The sequence below is a fragment of the Diorhabda sublineata genome, chromosome 4, assembly GCF_026230105.1.
Source record: "Diorhabda sublineata isolate icDioSubl1.1 chromosome 4, icDioSubl1.1, whole genome shotgun sequence".
NCBI lineage: Eukaryota > Metazoa > Arthropoda > Insecta > Coleoptera > Chrysomelidae > Diorhabda > Diorhabda sublineata.
In genome coordinates this window covers 33,900,681-33,923,391 of record NC_079477.1, presented here as the reverse complement: position 1 = coordinate 33,923,391, position 22,711 = coordinate 33,900,681, and the positions used below count along the sequence as shown (strand labels likewise).

The 22,711-nt window shown below is 31.8% G+C and overlaps 2 protein-coding genes across 2 annotated transcripts in view; one reads left to right on the top strand and one right to left on the bottom strand.

Annotated features, from left to right (window-relative positions):
- LOC130442746 (mitogen-activated protein kinase kinase kinase 7-like) overlaps positions 1–16,745 on the top strand; it is a 48,112-nt gene extending 31,367 nt beyond the window's left edge. The window contains exons 7-8 of the mRNA XM_056777096.1: positions 12,152–12,345; positions 14,131–16,745. Of these exons, the coding sequence (XP_056633074.1) occupies positions 12,152–12,345; positions 14,131–14,403 (467 nt within the window). The 3' untranslated portion in view covers positions 14,404–16,745. The remainder of the gene's footprint in view (positions 1–12,151; positions 12,346–14,130) is intronic.
- Positions 16,746–18,436: 1,691 nt separating this feature from the next.
- Positions 18,437–21,722, bottom strand: LOC130442712 (uncharacterized). The gene is made up of 3 exons (XM_056777048.1): positions 21,064–21,722; positions 19,943–20,094; positions 18,437–18,809 (listed from the first exon to the last, which is right to left on the bottom strand). The coding sequence occupies exons 1-3, from the start codon at positions 21,244–21,246 to the stop codon at positions 18,539–18,541; spliced, it is 606 nt and encodes a 201-aa protein (XP_056633026.1). The 5' UTR covers positions 21,247–21,722; the 3' UTR covers positions 18,437–18,538.
- Positions 21,723–22,711: the final 989 nt, after the last annotated feature.

The window sequence follows — 22,711 nt, the reverse complement described above, 5'->3', positions numbered from 1 at the left end:
GGTATTTCCGATTGTACTGTAAAAATTGAAAAAATTTAAAAAATCTGTTTAAATGGTCGGAATCTGTATTCTGAAATTCCAGACTGCCAAATTTTACATAAGGCTGTATAATAATAGAGTTACAATCATTAGTCATTTGAGAACCTCGTTTTTTTGAAATATGTACCAAACGCTTTAAAATCATAAGTGACAGTTTGGTTCATTAAAAACCCGACAATTCTCTGTCCAATGCTTATATAAAAATTATACTATCGATTCTTTAAATTTAAGGTTACTTAAACTTGTATTGAAATCAGTTGGTCTACTCTGTCGAGGTCCTGTGATTACAAAAAATGGTATTTCATTTTCTTTTCGGGCTAATCTATCAAAAATTAGATTTATTTCAGACGCTGTGGTATTACATATTGTTTTGAGTGTAAATTCTGCCTATGTGGTCTGCTGTTGAGGATTTTATTGATTCCAAAATAGAAAACGAAATGACAACACTTGAAGGTGAAGCAGACTGAGGGGACGGAATAGCTTCTATCTTCTAAAATGCCCAAAGACCTGAACTAGAGAAAAGTAATAAATATATACATAGAAACCATGGAGACTATATAGTCTATTCTCCATGATAAAAAATATTGCAACTATTCCTCTTCCGATTCACCTCTAAAACAGTTCTCTGTACTAAACTATATTATGTAAAAAAACATTAATCTAAAAGAGAATTTTACAAGAAACATAATTATTATAGATGTAATATAAGAGATCATAATAATTATGTTACAACGGTAATTCGACAAAAAGCATTTACTCCAAAATCAATGTATTGAACATAATAAATAAAATAAAAAAATGTTACCGGCATGATATTTTAGCCCACATCACATAATTCAAATAGGTATGCCAGTCCCTTCCGGCAAAAAACAGTGGTTTGCGTGATTTTTTGTTTAAAAGCCAATAAAATTTACTGTCGAATACCTTAAAATTTTTTTTACATTGTTTGTAAATATGAATTTACGATTAAGGCATTTCTGGCAAAGGTAGGTTCTGGATGATTCCTTTTTAACCAATAGGCAATCGTGGATAACATTATGAGATTCGTAATCCTTATAAAAAAAAAATAAATAAACGTGAAAAAAAAAATTGAGTCACGTCACATTTTTGTGAGAAATAAATTCATTGTATCGAAAAATCTGAAGCATTTATGAAACTTCACTTTAATTATGAGAACTAAAAACATGTTTTCTTAGACCGCTTTATATGTCTCCAATATTCAGAGTTCGGAGTGTCTCCAATTACCAACAGTAGTCTGCAAAGATTGCTGGTTCCCATTTTCCTAGTTAGCAGTTTCAAAGTGTGGCGATATTACGACATATTACATCCCAATTTATAATATGTATGGAGCAGAGGTCAGAATTTTGATGAGATTTGTAGTTTTCAATAAATTTGACAAACGCTATCCAAGCTTATCTTTCTTTTTAATTTGAGATGATAATGAATGCCGAATATTTAATTAATTTTTGACGTCGGGCACAACAAATATTTGTGCATCAATCAGAGAAGGACATTTTAGTTTTAAAAATTTGAAACCAGTTCCATCTTTGTCTAAGGTTCTTACAAAATTTTTGATTAGCTCCAATTTCCTGTGAAAAGCTAATAAATTATCTTTTCGGCATTAACATTAACAGACATTAATGCGTATTTTTATTTTTGCGTATATAAACATTTCCCCGAAAAGGGATCTATTATATTGCACTGTTTTGATTTAGATGCCATTAATAGCCAATGGCAACAAATTCCATCCCATCCAAAATAAGAAGAAAATTCACTTGGAGTTGATTTCGATGTCATCATTGGTGTGAAATTGGGGCACATCCTCATTCGCTGACAGTCTTATTAACAGTGCGGCATAGTATGTTGCGTAACGAAATGGGATGGTATTAAAAATACGGAAATTCTTCGGTGTTTAATAAATAAATTCGATTGTGATTGCTTGCTGTATTTAAATGGGTCAAAGCGTTCAAAGATGGCCGCTAAACCGTCGAGAATGAGCCGTAGTTCATCGACAACGAATCACCATCACAACAACAGACTACATTGGTCGCGTAGAACTCATTTTGAAGCACCGTAGGATGAATGTTTGAAAACTTTCGGCTGAACTCAGCATTAATATTGGTAGTGTAAAGTCTATCATCCACGAACACCTTTAATAGCGCAACGTGTGTTCCCAAACTGTAGAACTTCATGCAATTGGAAGTTTGTTACTGCTTGCTGACGCCATCTGCAGTACGAACACATTGCTTAGGTCCCAATGTGGAAAACCCGGTTTAACCAACGGTTCCATAAATTTCAACTTAGTATTTACTTATTGCTTCAATAATACCTATGGAAAAATCAGTTCCTCAAATTTTCAGAATTCTTTGAAGACCCAATTCATAATTAGGCATAAATAAAAAATGAAAATAAAGAAGTGCATTTATTCAGGTCTTTTTGAAGTATCATCCAAAATTTGCTAGTTTTTGCCTGCTCCACGTGGAATTTACTGAATTGGAGAATTGAATCTTACTTCCTTAAAGAACAGAAAATGTAAATGGGTTTATGTATTCAAAACACTGCATTATCCGTTTTTCAAAAGTCCGAAAATCTGCCAAATCAGTTCTATGAATTATTGCCAGTAATATCTATTACAAGTATAGTTTAAAATAAATTCAACAAATGATTTTTGGTTTGCTATAAATATTCACTACTTGCCTCAGAAAATTTGAATCTTCTTTTATCGTTTTAATTACCATACTTTTGTGAAATGAGATTTTCAGCACATACAGCTATAAAAACAAAATAACATCATATAAGAATCAACTTCAAATGAATAGTTATTTATACTACAAGGGATGTAAGTAACATTTACTAACCGAGAACGATTTTGCGTTCGAGCGATAGCTTGTGCGCGTAAATATACTCACATCCCATGAAGTATACCGGAAAATTGCTTGGACGCGTTGATTTGTATTTTGAAATGCGCAAGTTCCTACTAATATAATATGGTTTCAAAAAGACGGAGCTCAGTTCCAGTTCCAAACTGGCAGTACTTAGTACTTGAACTAAATTTCTTCAAATCTGTGGGTAGTGAGGTGCGGATTGATAGAATGGCCAACACGATCACCTGATCTGATGTCATTAGACTTCTTTTTTTGGGATATGTCAAAAGTACTGTAGACAAAACCAAACCCCTCAACTTAGATGACTTAAAAAGACTAATCACGCTTATTGTTAGATCAGTCACGCCTGAGATGCTGAGTAACGTTAAAAGATATTTCTATACCCGGTTGCCAAAATGTTTTTTTTTTTACATTATTGAGAAATAATCCGTATTATTTATTAGGTTTTTAGTGTAATGTAGAATATTGGTATTTGTGAAATAAAATAATCTTTTTTTTTAATGTTAATTTGACGTTGTTGAGGAAATGAAAAATTAAAGGTATTTCTTAGGTTTGTTATTGTAACTTAATAATAAAAGTTTTTTTTTTTTTAAATAAGATCGACATTTTATAGGGCATAAAATATGACCCCCCGTAGCGTCGTCAAGTTGACTTATAACCTGTCGTCAAGGGCAATTCATATCATTCTGGTAATTGTTACGTCTTCTTCTTCTTCCTGCTGTGTATAGGCATCATTGCCTGTTTTTCTTCACGTCATTGCCTCTGCTCAGTCACCTGGGAGGTTGTCACTCCATGTTTTCCTAGGTCTTCCAATGTTTCTTTGTCCTGCTGGTGATTTGTCCCTTGATATTTTCACAATTCGTTCTTCCGTCATGCGGTCAATGTGCTCATTCCATTTTATCTTTCTATCCAGTACCCAGTCATTGATATTATCTATCCAGCATGTTCGTCTTATGTTTTCAGACCTTTCTCTATCCAGTAGTGTTCTTCCCGCTATTCTTCGAACTATTTTCATTTCTGTAGTCTCCAATATCCGTTTCGCTTTAGAGGTCTCATGTCGGGTCCCTCCTGCATAGGATAATATAGGTCTGTAAATGCGGGCTTTTGCTTCAGTTCGAATGTATTTATTTCGCCAGATTGTGTCATTTAGATATGCTGCTGCTCTTGAGGCTCTTGTAGCTTGGTTTCTTACTTTCGTCTCCACGTCCCCGTGTCCAGATATTTCGATTCCCAGATATTTAAATTTCATTTCCTGGTGTATTATTTTGTTATCCACCACAAGCTTACAAGCTAATTGTTACGTCCTTCAACAAAATTGTCGAAAGGGCCTCTTTACACTATAGGGAGGAGAAAAAATTGATCAAAATTTAATGTATTAATTTCAAAAAATGATACAACTGGTTTTATTTTCAGCCTAGGGTCTAAAGTTCCATTCAATTTCTTTATAAGGTTCTAGAGATCCGTCGTATATCATATCATCATCAGAATAATTAATAAGGAATGATTAGTAAATAATCACAAAATCTGAATTTTCATAATAAATGGCTGTAATTGCATATTTGAATATAACTTTTGGACCAAGAAGAACTTTTTATCAGGAATAATATCACTAATAAAACAGTTTTCCATATAGTTCCAACTTGAGCGGACAGACTGTATAAGCTTATTTTTCACTTATTATTTGTATTCTATTTTTACCTTTAACTTCCTTCTAACCCAAATATAATTTTTAATGCTTTTTCTAATTTAATTATTTTCAAGATATTGTAAATTTTCGACCTTGTATATTGATATAGAAAGAAGAAAAATCTCTTCAGTTTTGAAAAATTATAAACTGTTATCTTCCTACTTCAAACTCGATCTAAAATAAAACCCAGAGTTTATAGATCAATCTCCTAAAAAGTTTATCCAAACTTACCACAACTCATTAACTTGTGTTTACAATCGAGAACTGTTTTACACAATTTAACAATACTGAAACAAAATAGTTATCATAAAGAAGGTCAGGAATAAATTTTATGAAACGTCTCCATTCAGGTTAGGTCTTTGGTTTCGATAAAAAAACAAATTTTGTAAAATATTGAAAAATTTACCACCATAATTGTTAATAATTGTTAATAATCGATACATATATTAACCGTTTGTTCAATAATCAATATTCAAGGCACTAAAGTCGCTATTCATTTTGCAATTTGCAGTTCAAATTCTTCGTTTTTGGGAAATAAGGCGTGAGCAAAATTGTACCAGTGCAACTTGGGCTTATAAATATCATCAACACCAGAACCAGTTGTCATTGATTTTTCCACCTTTCGAAATTCATTCTTGTATGTTCCTCGAATTGATCTAATTTTTGCCCTCAATGCTTTCATATTCTCTAATTTAAAAATTGTTCAAAAGCTCTTAATCCCGTTTATTTCTATCCTTAAATGCTGAAATGGACTTATCCCATAGACAAGGGTATTGCTGGTAACATTCCAGAAATGTAAGTATATCAAACGAAAACATGATCGAATGACAAACAGCAGATTCGCGCCGAAAAATACGTATTGTAGTATCGCACTCTCAGTACTGTCACTGCCGCGACATAGCTGGTATCACGATGTCGTATATCAAAGTATTTTTGATATGCGGCACTAGCGTCACGACACCATGACATCGAGACATTCAACTGTTCAGACAATGCATTGTTGCGGCATTCACGTCACGGCATTAGGTGCCACGACATAAAATGTAATTGTCTGAACGAGCCTTAATTCCGCTATCAAATGTGACACTGAAGTTTACTTCTTGACATTAGGAAATGTCACATTTTTCATAACCTGAACCTAACCATGAAATATAGTTGTGTTGAAACTGTTTCAAAGAATTATTTATTAATTACTGTAAAAACTGACAGTTAACTTATTTTAATTCAATAGTATTTTAAGATTTATTAACATTGAAAACAAAATTATTAAAGAGACAGTTATTTGAATATAGCCTTCGGTTATACTGTTCGATTTCCTTCCTTCGTGTTGTTTTATTTTGAGAATGTCTGCTCCTGAGTCTGTCAGGCGAGACGCCGACGAGCGTCTGAAACAATGTCCTGTGTATCCTTCAACATTAGGTAGACCCATGTACTTTGCTGCTAGTTTTCCATTGATTGTCACATTTTCCATTATAATATTGCACAAAAAATATGTCGTGCTTTACAGCAAGAGGTCTAATATTTCTATACTTTTTGAGCAATATTTCCTGCAGTGACCACAAATTCGCGAATAACACGTGTTTTACTTTCCCGTAGAAACGTCACTTCAGCCTACCTTCAGGCTCCTATTATCATTCAGATCTAAGGATAAGATTTCTTTAATAATAAATTATATAAATATTGATTAATAATAGATTAATAGAAATATTTTGTCTTCTGCCTCTTTTATGAATCTTCCTATATTCTCCTACGTCAAAATCTCCGATTTTTTTGTCTGGTATCATAGTGACCGTCTCTTCAGCCAAGCCAAAGCATAGTGTACATCATGATATCATTTTTGCGCATCGTAAGCTCAGATCTCAACATTGAATATTTAGTCCACTAAATTTATGTTTTTAAATTTTCAAAATAAGCAAGTAGTTGATGTTTTTTCTATTTTTCAAATTTTTGGTAGGCCAGTGCGTTTCTACTCCTTGATTTTCCAGGTATTAAACTACCCAATGCAGAGCATTTGCAGACTCTCTTATTTCAAATGGAATGTCTGATTGGCTACCTAAAGACATTTCAAGTAATCACATCTGACTTGTTTTGACTTTTGAAAAATCGTTGTTTGCTTCCATACTAACAATACTTCAAGACCATAGTGACAATACTTGTAATACCATTTGATTCCACATTATAAATAGAACGTTATTGTTGGACAATATCGCTTTTTTCATAACTAATTACGTAAATAACTAATACACATGATCTGATCAATTTGGTACAAACTTTTTTGATGTTCGTGTGAAGTTTAAGCGTTTTACCTCAATTAGTATGTGTTTGTCAGTTGTTTTTTTACGATACGAAAAGTTTGTCTTGCAATATTGACTATGTACAAGAGTTGAGCAACGAGTTTGCTTAAAATTGCGGCTGAAAAGGTCCAAGATATATTTTGCGGAGTTTACTTTATAGCGACCGATAGTATTCGAGAAGCTCAAAGCATTCAGTTAAGGTCGTGAAGTCTCCCATTCAGTCAAATAATGCTTCTTAACGTAGCTGAGGACCCTACATTCATCAAATACTTCAACTACAATCTAGCTAATGGCGCTCCAAAAATGAGCCGGAGCCAAAAATTAAAGTCATGCTCATGGTTTTCTTTGATTACCGGGTTGTGGTTCTTCATTAATTCGTTACAGACGATGAAACGGTCAATAACTATTAATAATACGTCTTGAAGCGTCAATGTGAGGAATTTCCAGCATGATTGTGACTGACTTTTTAGCCGACTTCATAGCCATTGCTCAGCCACAGTATTCGCCAGATTGGATTTCCTGTGACTTTTCCCTCTATTTGAAATTCAAAAATCCGCTATAGAAAACGTGCCATGAGCCCACTGAAAAAAGTTTTCAAGAGCCACTAAGTTTTTAGTAGTATTATTTAATTAGTCCAAATTTGTTATTAACTACGTTTGAATTCCTACTGATCAGTTCTCCCTCTTATAAATTAAAGATCTCCAGTTTGCCAAATTTTGCAAAATTTAATTAAATTTATATTTTTCACTTCAAGAACCATGAAAAAAGGTTTTAGAGGCTTTGTATTTTGGGAACCTTTACTTAAAGAAAATTCTTCACAGTTGTAGAGTGATACTTTGACCAGATATCATTGCTGAAACATTTTTTTATTTGTTTTTACTTGGTTTATCCGCTTCTGTCATTGTTTTTTCTTCTTCACATTCTTCCCTGTTTCTTATGGCATTTTTTTCCTGAAGCAAACTTGCTAGTACTGGGCAATTCATCAATCTCTCGTTCAGGAATTGGCGGTGGAGAAGCTCTTTGTAAGTTAAGTTGCTGCTTATTATTTTTCTTCTGTATATAACGCTTGGTCTTTTACTCCTTTCCTTCCTTATCGTTTTTTGGTAGCTTCGACTAAGATATTTTATACCTATTACCAATTTTTGATGTTTTTTCTTTCATCAACTTTCTCAATCGTTTTCTGTAATCTTGTTTTAGTTTTTCCGTAGCTCTTCGCTTATTACTAAGTCTTTTTCTTCTGCCTACAACGCTTGGTCTCTTACACAATTCCTTTCTTATAACCTTTTGGTCGCTTCAACTAAGATCTTTTACCAAATTTTTCGTGTGGAATTCATAAATCAAAATCAAAAATAGGGCTTGATTTGTTTCACAACTTTTGGAACATCATGTATGGTTGGAACTAATTTTAGTTGCCGCTATTAATGTTCGTATGGCTGTGAGAAAATAATTTTGAAAAATGTCACCACTTGCCCACTACAAATCGTATAAATACATGTGATTTACACTGTATACTTTCGTAAAATAGTGTGTAGAAACGAGGAAAAAATTGAAAATTTTGTCTAATAGCCAAATCATTTATCAGTTAGTAATGAATTCAAGGTCTCTCTATTCAACCCTCCCACTTCTTTTACTACTACTGCCAAAATTTAAAAATATATATTTACATTTATGCATCTATGCAAAACATTCAATACCAAATAAATAAGTAAGTATGTTGGTTATTTCAAGAGTACAATTGGAGAATTGCATGAGAAAAAATTGTTCACAACACATCGAGCATAACTAATAATTTTATCTAGGAACGCAAATGACGTTTTATTAAATGTGTAGTAATAAAAGTTTCTATTAAAAGTAAAGGCGGACACAATTATTTTAAAAATATGAAATTACGAAGCTGTAGGCTTTGGAGTTCAAATTTATTGTTGCCCTGAATGTGGAGCTTCCAGTTACGAGGGTAACTATTTAAGTTTTGAGATGTGGTAATACTGATGTGAATATGTCAAATTTGACATTGCCGTCATAAAGTTTGACATTTTTAATGGTGAACGTACTCAGTGCGTTATACGAGTGATATTTCAATTGTTTACAGATATTTTAAACATTCGTTTTGTTTTTATTTGTCTATATCAAAACTTAAATAGCAACCCTCGTATACCGGAAGTTTGTAAATAAAATCTAATGTTTTTCATTCGATTTGAGAAGTTCATTTGAAATTTAAGATGAAATTTGTGCACAATATCATAATATATAACAAAAATGAAGTATTTTCTAGATATTTCGATTTTTTTTTTCAAAATTATAACTAGGTAATAAACGGCAAGTACTAGCTTGCTAACTCCGTAGGTCCAACACACTGAGTTTTTGAATTTGAGTGTAGTTTATAATGTTATAACATTAACTAGTAAAGTATGTAAAGATCACTTTTTTGGAACGGACAGAAAAGATAAAATACTGAATACATCTTATCTTTATGCTTCTATGAATTTATGGAAATAAAATCTTGATTCTTTTGAAACCAAAACACATAACCTAACATTTTCCAACGGATAATATTGGTAATAAAATATTCACTCCTGTAGATGTTTTGTGTCCAGGAAACGAGTCCAACGGAAATTGTTTGAATCAGTAGTTTATTGAAAGTGATTTTTAGTTATGATTAAACTTACTGCATCACTCTGTGAATTTACATTGCTGATTAAACTTCAAAGTTACAATAAAAAACTAGCAATGTGACGAGAGGAATTGTATGCGGAAAAACTAAAACAAGATATAGAGAATTAATTACAGAAAACGATTTAGTAAGATGAGGAAAAAGAAAATATCAAAAATTGGAAAAGGGTATAAAAAAATCTTGGTCGAAGCGACCAAAAGGCGTTAAGAAAGAAATAGAGTAAGAGACCAAGTGTTATAGACAGAAAAAAATAATCAGCAACTCAATGATATATTCCTGAACAAAAGATTGAATCGCCGAAGGATTGCCCAGTACTAGCAAGTTTGCTTCAGAAAAAAAATGCCAAAAGAAACAGGGAGAAATGGAAAAAATGATACAGGCAGAGAAACCAAGCAAAAATAAATAAAAAAACCCAAAAATAGTTCAGTAATGATATTTGTAAAAAGTGTCACTACAACTGTGAAAAGAAATCTACTTCAAGTAAAGATTCCCAAAATATAAAGCCTCTAAAAACTATTTACAGGGACCTTAAATCGAAAAATATAAATTGAATGAAATTTTGCTAAATTTGACACATTGGAGAACTTTAATTTATAAAAGGGAGAACTGATCAACAGGAGAACTACACCCGGGACTAAATTTCTATGTTAGATTGCAAATTTTTCAGACAACCCACATTATTCTAATAGGAACTATTCAAAACCGCTATAGCAGAAAAATTGCTTGATCTTAGTCTTCTATAGTACAATCAGGAGTACGGAGTTGTTTGTAAACTGTTTACTTTCAGTCTCTGAAGACGATAACTTAGTTATTGAAACGCGCGTCGTACGGTGTAATTTGTAAGTGACGGTGTAGCGATACTTCAAATAATGTGTTCAGTTTGGACTGCCCTGATTTTGAAAGATGTTTTTATTACCGAAAGGATGAAAAATACGGTGTATGAGAAAGCTATCATTAAAACCCAAAATAAATGAATATATAAATTTAACTTCAGTAATAAAAGTTAATATTCTCGGCTCCGCAAGCTTACCGATGCATTAAAATCTCCAACTTGTTTGTATAATAATTTCCATTATAAAATCTTGGTTTGCGAACTTCCGGTTTTCAAGTAGATCTAAGCTTTATGCGTAATAAAACAACCTTGTCGTTTGCCAAGTTTTCTATTATTTCCCCAACGTCTTTCAAGATTAATATAGGAGAATGACAAAATCCATTTATTTTTAACAGGTGGCGTAACATCATTACGAGAACTTGTTTAATTTAAATAGTGTAGACCCAGCTTGTAATAGTTTGAAAGCGTTAGATCAATTTATTCTTTTATCGCTTTTCTCATCTTCTTTGCAATATCTCGCTTACGGCAAATCTACTTGAATACACGCCAACTAGGAAGAAGTTGCGTTAATCCTGAAAATCGTCGTCCTCCGCCTATACTTTTATTGTTAATATCAGTATTATCAGTAGCGTTGCAAGGAATAATGTTTACCCCGCAATTTATTTTTGGTCTGTAGGAATAAGAAGAAATCATTGGGTGCCAAACAAGACTGACGGCGGATTACCCATCAATTCGACGTTTTGGTAGTTCAAAAACCTTTTCGTTTGAACTGAAGTGTGAGAGCTTGCATTCTCGAAGTGGGGAATGATTCGTCTTCGGCGATTGGCTCCTCTTGAAAGACCCATACAGTCGATTGTTGTTCAGTCACAATCTTAGACGTCTTTTGAAGCACCGCGATTGAATCTTTTCAGCATTTTTTTGCACCAATCGACACAAGGTTTTTCTTTGACCAATTATCAAAATATGCAGTATCCAACTCGAACAAACGTTGCAATATTGAATGTATGCGAGTTGAACGAATGCTCAAGTATGACTCAATCTCACAGTATGTCAGTATGTCACATGATGATCTTGGATTAAATTCGAAAAACCTGCGAAACATTGTGGCTCGAGTTGGAGATTCATCACCAAAAGTCGAAGCGAGTTGATCGGCATACCGCTGTAAACACCTCAAATAGCACTTGTATAACAACAGTGTCAGATTTCACATATTCACATCAGTTGCTATATCTCAAAACTTTAGTAGCATGCCTCGTATTTGAACAAAAAAAAAATAGCAAGACCAATATATCCTTGCAATATTGCCTTGGAGTGAGTGTTGCAATAGTAGATCTTTTGATCTTGCAGAAGTCTTGCACTCTTCGGACCTAAACCTGGTATTGCTTTTACTTCAAGACCGGGGGACTCCATTCGTTAAATTAAACAGCATTTTCTTCATTCGTAATTGTATTGAAATTTACTTTAATTAATTTCATATGTAAGTAATTTGTCAAATTAAGGGTGATTTTACTAGAAAGTAGTTTGATTGGATTAAAAATCTGTACCATAATGGAAATTTTTATCATAACGAACTTCGTTATATCTTATAAAACAGGAATAGAAAAAGTAGTTCGCGTAACTATTGAAGTGGAAGAGGTTATTCAAATCAATTCCCATTTAATCGTTAGATAAATAATTGAATGTCTTCATTTTCTCGTGTTTCCAATTTTTGATTATTTGCTTAATATTATTTTATTGTTCCAGGTACAGCAAACACAATACAAGCTGGTGTACAAAGCTCCACAGAAAATCAACACACAAACCAAGACTTAAGCAATATGAAAGTACTTTTAGATTCACTAGATCCTCATTTAAGACCGGCAACACCCGACCATTCAGATCCTAAATCAGTAGCTTTGCTAGAGGAACACATGAAACTGGCTGAAGAATATTGGAAGGTACTCATTAAATCATAAATTTCAGTCATACGCATTTAGAAGTAAACGTGGTTAGTGGTTACACCCCTCTCCTTGCAATTGACAGCTCTAGGAATATCGATGTAGACAAAAAATTTTTTATGAAACCACGTTCCTCGAATTAGTTGCAATGCAATATTTGTCAAGGTGTAAACCAGGAAAGTTTGTTTTCTTCGGCAGGCCACATTATCAAAATTCGAAATAATTTCAGAAAATGATAAGTTGCGGGGTGGATAAATCTCCATTGTCTCTTTATTCCACTCTGTCGCTAACTATTCTCCATGCGGTTCTGTTCTTAGTCTTTTCAATCGCTTGATTCCCATTCCACTGAGAAGATCTAAGACACTCAGGTCTTCTGTCCTTTTTACCCCTTCTACTAGTTATTAATCTTTTATTTCTAATCTCCTCTCCCAATTACTGTTTAATCATCATTCATAGATTATTAAAGTTTTGTATTCCATCAAATTTATGATCTCCTAGTTTTATTGTTAACTTTTTGGACTGCTTCAATACCTCATTTATTCTTAACGCAATTTCTTCTCCCTCTGTTGTCTTTAAGATACTTCACATTGTTTATCTTTTAGTTTAGTTTTTAGTTATGCAAAAAGGTTCCTAAAGTTCGTTCCTATCCCTTGGTCTTCTGAGCCTTCCTCATCTTTTTCCTTGATTAAGTCATACGCTTATTGTAAATCTACAAACAACTTTCCAATATCGAGCCGTACAATACCTATACAGGGTTCCCAGCGACCTGGAAAGTCAGGGAATTGCAAAATGGTCAGGGAAATTTGGAAATATTCTCAAAAAGTCATGGAAATTTACAAAAAATTTCAAAAAGTCAGGGAAAATCCTAAAATAAAGTAAAATCTGGAGTAACTCCTACACTAATAATAATGATTAATACTACTATTAACATTAAGTAATCCAAGCTGATTTTGCGAGTACCTTTTGGTCAGGGAATTTTTTGAATTTTGGTCAGGGAAAGTCAGGGAATTTATCAGGCAAATTTTGCTGGGAACCCTGCTATATATCCATTTTGGAGAAAAACTAAAGTAGGTTTATGGTTGTCCGTTCGATAAAAGCAAGAAGCAATCTATTTTTCTTCATAAACAATTAAATTTGCTCATAAAAAGAGTAGAAAAACAAATATGTCGCACAACGACACCACGATTTGCAAAATTTTCAGATGACACCCCAAATATTTCCTTAACAATTTCCAATTCCAAATTATATCGCACTAATTTACACGGTTTTGATACCCCAGCGGAAGGTTATTAAATTTTTTTTTTATTTGAATAATAGTTAGCCGTAAATAATGAAAATGTTCTGTCACGTCTGGTTTTACATATACTTCAATATGTACTTACAAAACTTGGTAAACTTAATATGAAGAAAATAGTTAAAACAAAAAATTTTGGCCTTCTTTTTTGGGTGAGTTTCTCTTATAGACTATCGCTAATTCCTTAACATATTTTTATCTCAAAACATGGGGCATTAAGTCACCATTTTTGGTACTTGAAGAAAATAAATGTGATGTGATAGAGTAATTCTGCATCATAAAACAGCAATGCACCTCACGGTAATCTGGATAAGAATTGATTAAAAATAAAAAAATTCAACAGTATATAAGAATTGATATTTAAAGACAAAAATATCATTATTATTATTTATAACACATTGGTAAAACAGTTGAACAATTAATCTGTACAATAAATTATTATTTTCTTGGAATTTTTTTTTTCAGAAATAAATATTTGATTTTATTTTCAGGTCCAAACAGAGCTAGTATTATTGACACAACAAAAAAATAAATTATTGGCAGCCAAAGAAGAAGACGAAAGAAGAAAAAGGAATCTTAAGGTTCTTCAAGAAGAAAAAGAGTCTTTGATGGTCGCAAGAGACCTCTTGCAACAACAAAAAGAATTATCATCAAGAGATATCTTGAGGCAACAAAAAGATAGGCCAACGACTCCTTCAGGCAATTCATCGAGAAATTCAATAGATAATTGGGTGATAGTACCAAGAGAAGGTCAACAAAGTTAGCGAAACCATCAATGTTGATTTTTTTTATTTGGTATGTTCTAATTTTAAAACGATACTATTTTTATCGGGACACCAAAATTGTCAAAAATATGATAAACGGTTCTCCTCTATACACACTCCAATCCATGAAATCAAATTTCTCATAAACAGTTCATTTTTATTGAAGTTATTTTTGGAGCTTAAAGTGTAGGGATGAGCCTCCCCGATTACTGTTTGTTTTGTAAATTCATTCATACTACATATGAATGTACATAATCTTCTAATGTATAGTCTAAAAAATTGTTTTAATCGTTAAACGTTATTTGACCACTTCCACTAAGTCTCTTTGAAATAAATATTAGGGGAGTTGTGTACAAGATGGGTGCTGAATAGGTTTTGACTGGGAAAAATTTGTGCTAAAACCGAGAAAATTTATCAATAGACTGTTTTATTCAAGTACATAACCTATGTACGGATAATGCTAACGCAATTAATTTTCAAAAAATTGTGAGTTTTCCGCTTTACCCTCACCTTTTGACTTTATAAATTTTCAGCCGGCACCATGTCGATATTGATTTTTCACATCTTCAATCTAACACCGTCAAACATCCCTTATAGTATAATTCTGATCATTATTCAATTGAAAACAACGAGTTACGTAAAACGAATATCAAACATCAATTTGAAGTAATATTTATGCGAATAAAGCTGATTGTAATGTATTTACACTCAAAGATTGCGGTTGACCAACTATTGGTTTTTTTTTATTAAATATTCTCATCAATCAATTTCAAATGATGTATAATTTAATAAAATAACATATAGTTGCATAAACAATCGCACTAAATTCGATTGTATATAATTGTGGCATTTTTTATAGTCGTCCCGGAACTAATACATTGTATATTCATTAACCATTGATTTAAATAAAATATCATTGGAAAAACAGATACATACAAAATCGAGAAGTGGAATCCGAGACTGTGATGAACGTAATTTATGTTATTAGAATATTAGTGAGCAAGTTTTTGCCAAAATAGTGGTATAAAAAAATAGAATCATTTGTATTAAAATACAAAGAGAAGATAAGATTATAAATTGTACATTACCAAATAAAAAAATTATTATTAATAGTTTAAAATCTTGTAATATACAGTTTGTCCATTTTATCAATATAAATTTTACATATAATTGAAAATGTAAAATTCTCATACAATTTGAAAAAATTTATATTGTAGGTGCATTTTCAACTTTTATTCATTGCTTTGTTCAGTAGGAAATATAACAACACGCTCAAGTAAAGAAATTTAGTCACGTTTAAAAACCTGAAACTCTAAAATCCATTCCTCTTAATAATACAAAAATCAATGTTTATAACTTTTTTATTTAAAATTGAATTTTTACTTCATGTCTCCATAAGTCGTCTTGTGCATGACCTCTAAGTTCTTTACTACAGCTCTAAAGTCTATTTATCAAAGAGATATAGTAAACCGAAACAATGATCAGTGCGTAATCAGCACGTGAACGACACTGGCGAAATCGTTATTGGTCCAAATCAATGGCACCATAATATACCACAAATAAAAAGTCGCGTTACAGGGGCGATCGCCGCATTGCTGAAGAAATAAAGCGATCTGGTGTAGTACGGGGACAGCATCGTATTATCTTACTGCAGAGATCACTTTTTGAAAAGATACTTTATTTGATCAGCAAAATGACACTATTAACAATTAAAATTACAGTTTACAATATTGATTATTGATCGGTCTTTTATACAACAAAAAATCATTTTGACACACATTCTTCATGTCCACGTAGACTTAGATGTTTACCGTATTTTATACGGGGAGTAAACATTATATTTCATTTATTAATTTTGTATGACTGTCTATTTATAAAATATTAATTGTTCCTTGCATAACTGTCTTCTGCAATTGATATTGGAAGAACTAGACATGCTTGCCTTTAGCGTTTTCAACCCCGATCACATGCACTATGCGTGAATAAAACGTCGTGGGCATTAATTGGAACTCGAGAAATAGAGATATTATCATTTTTGTACCATATATTTTTATAAAGTGGACATTCTGTATGAAAATTGTAAGTAATTACACCTTTCATGAAGGTGTATGTTTTATAAGTATAACAAAGTATTTTATTCTATGATACCGAGTGCCTTTTCTACTGTTTTTAAATTTATTGTATAATAGAAATATTCTACTGTGTATGATAAAATGTGTAAAAATGTAAAAATACTTAACTAATTTTAGCTTTAGGTGATTTTATTTATTTTTTAGTTTATATTTTTATTACACATTTCAATTATTGTAAATTCTGTATTTTATTAAAAATGTATAAAAGTGTGTTATTTTTTTCTAATTATCAGTAAAATAGATTTCCTTCAACGAAGAAATTACGACTGAGCTGTATCGACCAAGAGGTGTACCGTAAATATCCTAGGTGCTGACAATACAAAATTCAATTATTTTACATGTAGGGCTTTAACAATACCGTTGATATAACTGCATTCACTGTCTATTAAAAAAGTAGGAACAGAAACTTCTTCCAATGTGAGATAAGTCATGGTATTTCAACTTTGAACTGTTTAGGCACTTGTTAAAGTATCAAAGATATTACATGAAAACACCAGTTAACCCACAAAATTATTTTATTTTGACAAGAAATCTTGTGTCAGGCATAGAAGCTTTGAAATCTGCGTACCCCGAAGCTGATGTTTAGATAACAGGTACTAGGACACACGGGCGTAGCCAGGATTTAGTTTTGAGAGGGGGTTAGTTTGAAATAAATAAAACGACAAAAAATACATGAAATTTAATATCTATCCGAAACATTTCTACATAGTTATTGATAAAGTTCTTAACTTTTTCGTTCCTCTGCGCTAAATCTATAACAATTAAAGAATAAATCTTCGGCTCTTTTTTTTAAATATATCAACTACTTCATCTGCATGAATGTCTGTTCCATAGTTCATGAGAGCCAAACAATTAAGTCTGTTTTCACTCTTAGTATTTTGTAGATAGTTTCTCAGCCTCCTTAGGCTCGAGAAATACCTTTCTGGGGTAGCAGTAGATACAGGAATGGTAACCAAGATTTGAAGTAATGCGTAAATATGAGGATAAAGGTTTTTATCGCATTCCAAACTAGATTTCGGGGTGGGCGAGATACTTGTCATCACTGTTCCATACTTCAAGTTCTGCTTTAACCACTGATATGTTGCTTTCGGGAGGCAGTGACGAGTACATGGAATTTGCTTCTTCAATTTCAGAACTGGCAGTAAAATTTGAAGGTAGCACCCCAGATAATGCTGATACTACTTTACAATGTTTGGTATACCTTTCAACCAATTGATGATTTGTATGATCAAGAAGTGGAATGAACAAATTTATTTTGTAATTCGTGCATACATCAAATGTTCGGTTTATTTAATTGTCTTCCGGTTCGCAATATAGGTAACACCATTTTCTTCCAGTAAAACCTCATAGAGATGAAGATATTCTCGCACTTTCAATCTGCTATTGAACACCACCTTACCTAGAGTGTTTGGTGTCTTCCGTCTTCGGCTTTGGTAATGGTGCTCCAATGAGTAGATTCATTTCTAATTTGCATTTTGTTTTATCGAGACAAAGAGTGAACTATGGAAGCGAAACATGGATTTTTAACAAAGCAGACAAAGAGAAGTTGGATATATGATATATATGGCAAAGGAAAATACTCAGGAGGTTACTAGGGGGTACAAGGAAGGAAAAATCTTGGCTGAGAAGAACAAATAATGAGATATGAAACTTATTTGGAGAAGCAGAACTAAGCAAAATAATAAGAAAAAGAGGAATAAAGACCGAAAGTAGTCGATAAGTATTATAATGCAAACATAAATCACAGCCTTTTCAAAAATATATTTTCTTGACATTCGTCCTATGGACCTAAATTCTACTTTCTTCTTCTCTCAATCTTCAAATAGTACACCCTCTTTCACTGCTCAACCTCAAAAGTCTAAATCTAAATTAGTCAAATTCCAAGATTGTAAAAGACAAAATTTGCAAAAAAAATTAATTATATTTAAAAAGAATGGTATTACAAACAATAAATATAAAAAAAATTAAAACAATAATAGAATTCATAAATAAGTTATCGAGTACTAAATTGGTAGTGTGCTACCTGATGATCTGGTAAACATTTTAGACATCATCGAAAGTCCGGTAGAACCGCCTGGTATATTTGCTATTACCGTCCATAGTAAAGAAATGATTTGACAAACAGCAAAAAGAATAGTAAATGGTGTACTCTGAAGATGTAAAGCACAGTATAATGTTGCCGTCAAGGTTCCTCCATATGTTATAGTCACTAACAGTCTTTCTTTTGCAAACATATGTTTCAAGAATGCTATGGGGCCCCATAAGAAAAAAAAGCTGAAACAGAAAGCAACTTAGAATGAAGAGTAAATTATTGTTTATATGAGATGAATACGAGTATATATAGTGCCCAACAAAAGTTAAAGCATACCTAAATAAAATCGTATACTCTAGTGCTAAAAATAATTAGATTGAATCCAACTTATTTTGGTACAAATGTTAACAGGATTAAGATAGGAATTGCGAATATATGTCCTTTGAAGTTCACAGCATGTATAGACAGTAAAAAAAAATGTAAGTTGTGTATTTACCCCATACAGCACCGATTTGTATGAAAATTTGGATTTAGACTACCCAGAACAGAGGGTTGCTTTACATAGATAAAATAGATTGGAGCATGTAATCAATTTAAATCATATTTGTATTAGATAAATAAACATCAATCGCCAAGTTTTATTATAATTTATCATTCATTAATCAGTTTTGGTCCTTAACAACCATCCCTTATGACAGATATTAAAAAATAATAATTAACATCTTATTAAACAGTTTTTTAACTGATTAAATATAAAGCATAAAAAATTGGTTTCAGGTTCTGTCTACCCTCTATTTTAAATTTAAGTTTTTATCTGAGGTTAAATTTTATTTATTAGGCGTGAAAACTACCCCCATTCAAAAAAATTCATAGAATACTAGTTCAAGCATATAATTATTTGTAAATACGTCAAATTCACGTTGATATACAATTTATGAACCCCTAAAAACCACCTTTATGATAGTTATTGAAATATGAAAATATATGGAAATTGCTATTGAGCAACCGGCAGAAGACGATAACTTGATTATCGAAACGTAATCTAATATAGCACTTACTTATTGTCCAATTAAGAAAGATTGTATATCAGAATATTTTTGGAGTAAAGGTTTAATTATTCTATACAACATTTACATTAAATCAAAATGCGATTCATAATCATCTTAAGATTAGAAAGCAGATATGGAACTTTTGGATCTCCTTATGTAAAAAGAATTGGTGAATATTTCTGGATCTTTAAAAAATAAAATTATTTTTGGTTATAAATATTGTGGTTGTGAAGCAACTAAGAACTACAATTTTTTCGTTAGAAGTTTTAGCCAAATAACAAATTATGCTTTAATTTAGCTGGGCAGTGTATATGAAATTATCTTACCTTAACACAAAAAATGTGCTGCCTAATGTGAACAATAGAGCAAACTTCCTAGCTTTAAATAATAATACTGGAATATACATTAGAGATATTGAAAAACATAATAATCCTAATCCTACACAGACTGCAAAAAATACTATCCTTTGAAGACGACTCTAAAAAATTAAAAATATGGTTAGCTATTCTATATAAGCAGCTTAAATGATGCAGTTGATAGCAAAAAAATTATTAAGGTAAATATTCAAAACATGCCACTTCCTAGGATGTGTTCAATTTGTAATCATGTTACATCTTAATATTTATCCTTATTGGATATCTACAATTAAAGCCTTCTTTTTTGATTTATGATTTTATTCTTTGTAAATAATATACTTAATTCCAGTTCTGTGGTTGGGTTTGTCCTTCTTGCTTAGTGTATGAATCCTAAGATTGAGTTAATAGAATTTTTTATATATTTATCTATATATAAGACGTACTAGTGCAAAACAAATTATAATTAGAAAACAGTTGCCAATACTTTCGGGGGAAGGAGCAGAAATAAAGCAATCAATTTTGAACCATATACAACTTGTGCTTTGTATTGTAATAAATCCAATAATTGAGAGCAATTTTGAATTTTTGAGCACTTGCAATGAGATACTGTCTAAACACAATGATCAAATACATGTACTGGTTCATATTTTTGACAATAACGTATGTGTATTATTACCTACTCTCGTAATATGACACTACCTTCACAGTGTTTTATTACGAAATATTATATTCCTCAATTTTTGAATCCATGTCTAGTAAGTAAATTCACAAATTTTAATCTGCATCATTTCAGCTGTGACAATAAAATCAGATATAATAATATACTATTAGCTAGATGTAGTTAAAAGTGAAAAAATGAATATTATGCTTATAAAAGACTCTCATTAACTTATTTTTGAAAATGAATGGATTTGTTTATTATCAACTGCAACATTTAACTTGTGCGCCCATAACAAGACTGTTTAGTCAGAGAATTTTGTTGAAGTACTTAATTAAAATTATAATGTTAATAAATTATGAAATAGAACTGTTAAGATAATTTTACAGGCATGAAAGTTATTAGTATTTTATTTTAAGAAGAAAATATTTACCAAACTTGGACAACATTCTTTCTTGGTTTCTTGAAACCAAGTTTGATCCTGTTCGGGTTGTTCTTTTTTAAACCAACCAGATATATTAGGTTTTTGAATAGCAGGCATTTGCAGTTTGAATGTCTTTTTTTGATCGCTTTTGAGAAGCAAATATTCATCTAAATCTTTCTTTAAATCTACCATTTTTATGCAATAGTCAAAATTTATCAATTAATTACTAATGTTTTGATATCATCAAAGAATAAAAAAATTAGGTTATGTAAACACATCAGTGTCAAAATTGGAACAACTGAAGAGATCATAAGACTATATTAAAGAAATAGCTAAATTTAGAGTTTTATAATAAAAACATAACTTTTATTAATTGACAAGCTCTTACTCTTTGAAGCATGCATGTATAAATGTAAGAAAAGTATTTAACAACTTGGTAATGAAGATATATATTGTGAGATTGTGGCAAGTAAATACCAAAGTGTACTCCTATAAATAAATATTCTGTTCTTAGCTTTCTAGTATTTATATATCGATGGTCTCATTTTAATACCCTGTATGCATCGCTAGTCGCTTTCTAATTACACTATTCGAGCACTAAATCGAGGACAAAAGTGCGTAATGCTTCACAAATTTTGGATTTTAAGATCTGTGCATCGAGCACAATTGCGTTTTTCCCTTGCTCATCAAACACCATATTAATATTTGGGTTCCATGAGTTTCAAAATTGTACTTTAAACACAAGCTGTAGGATTGAAGAAGACTGTTGAAAAGATGAAGAAGATATATATAGTGAAATACTTCTAAACTAAATGTTTTTGATTTTAAGTGTCTTCTGATTTAAAATTAGTTTCATTTATAATTTTTAAAGACAGATGAAAATTTGGCGTTTCGACTTCTTTTAGTCTTTATCAAAATTTATCAATTTTCATCTGTCTATATAAAAATAAAAAGAAATTAATTTTAAATCAGAAGAGACCTAGAATTGAGAACAGTTAGATAATATATCAAAAGGTCTAAGAAATAAGAAATTAAAGAAATATAGTTTCAGAAGTGCTTCCATAGTATTTTATATTGAACTAATCAAGTATCTTGAATTTCGGACTCGGCAGCAAATAAACAATTACTTTGTGACATGTTCTCAAATTTGACACAAATATACAAAACTCAACGAAGTTTGTTCCGATTGATTTTTGTGTTCTAAGCTTATGAGTGTCGAGCCCATGGGCTTCGTTCACAAAGTGCTTAATAAATTGGAAAGCAACAGGAGAGCCTTTTTTTATTTTATGAGTATTAAATCTAATTCAAAAGGTAATTCCGTCCAATTGAAGGTTGCAAAGGTGTCGTCCCGTTCTTCTTAATTCCCATAATATCGCAAAGGTTCGAGACACATCGACTAAACCATGATGTAAAGACTACAAGCTGTGTTCTTCTCGAGGGCTCATTTTCGACTCGTTCTGCGCATCTCTCAAGAGCCAATGACAATTCGCTCCCAAATTGGCGCGTCGTTTTGGGAGCGAATTCTCATTGGCTACTTCCCAGCTGGTGCGCAATACCATACCTTGTAGTCTTTACATCATGGACTAAACAATGAGAAATTCGTAGGCTCCCGTTATGTAAATAGTCCCCAATCAGCAAGATGTAACATCTAGCTTTC

What these genes read in the sequence shown, in the direction of transcription:
- LOC130442712 (XM_056777048.1), bottom strand. Translation starts at nt 21,246, where the DNA reads ATGGTAGATTTAAAGAAAGATTTAGATGAATATTTGCTTCTCAAAAGC. An exon ending in AAGAATGTTGTCCAAGTTTG is followed by an intron (nt 20,095 to 21,063) that starts GTAAATATTTTC and finishes TTAATTTTTTAG; the next exon opens with AGTCGTCTTCAAAGGATAGT. An exon ending in AGCACATTTTTTGTGTTAAG is followed by an intron (nt 18,810 to 19,942) that starts GTAAGATAATTT and finishes TTTCTGTTTCAG; the next exon opens with CTTTTTTTTCTTATGGGGCC.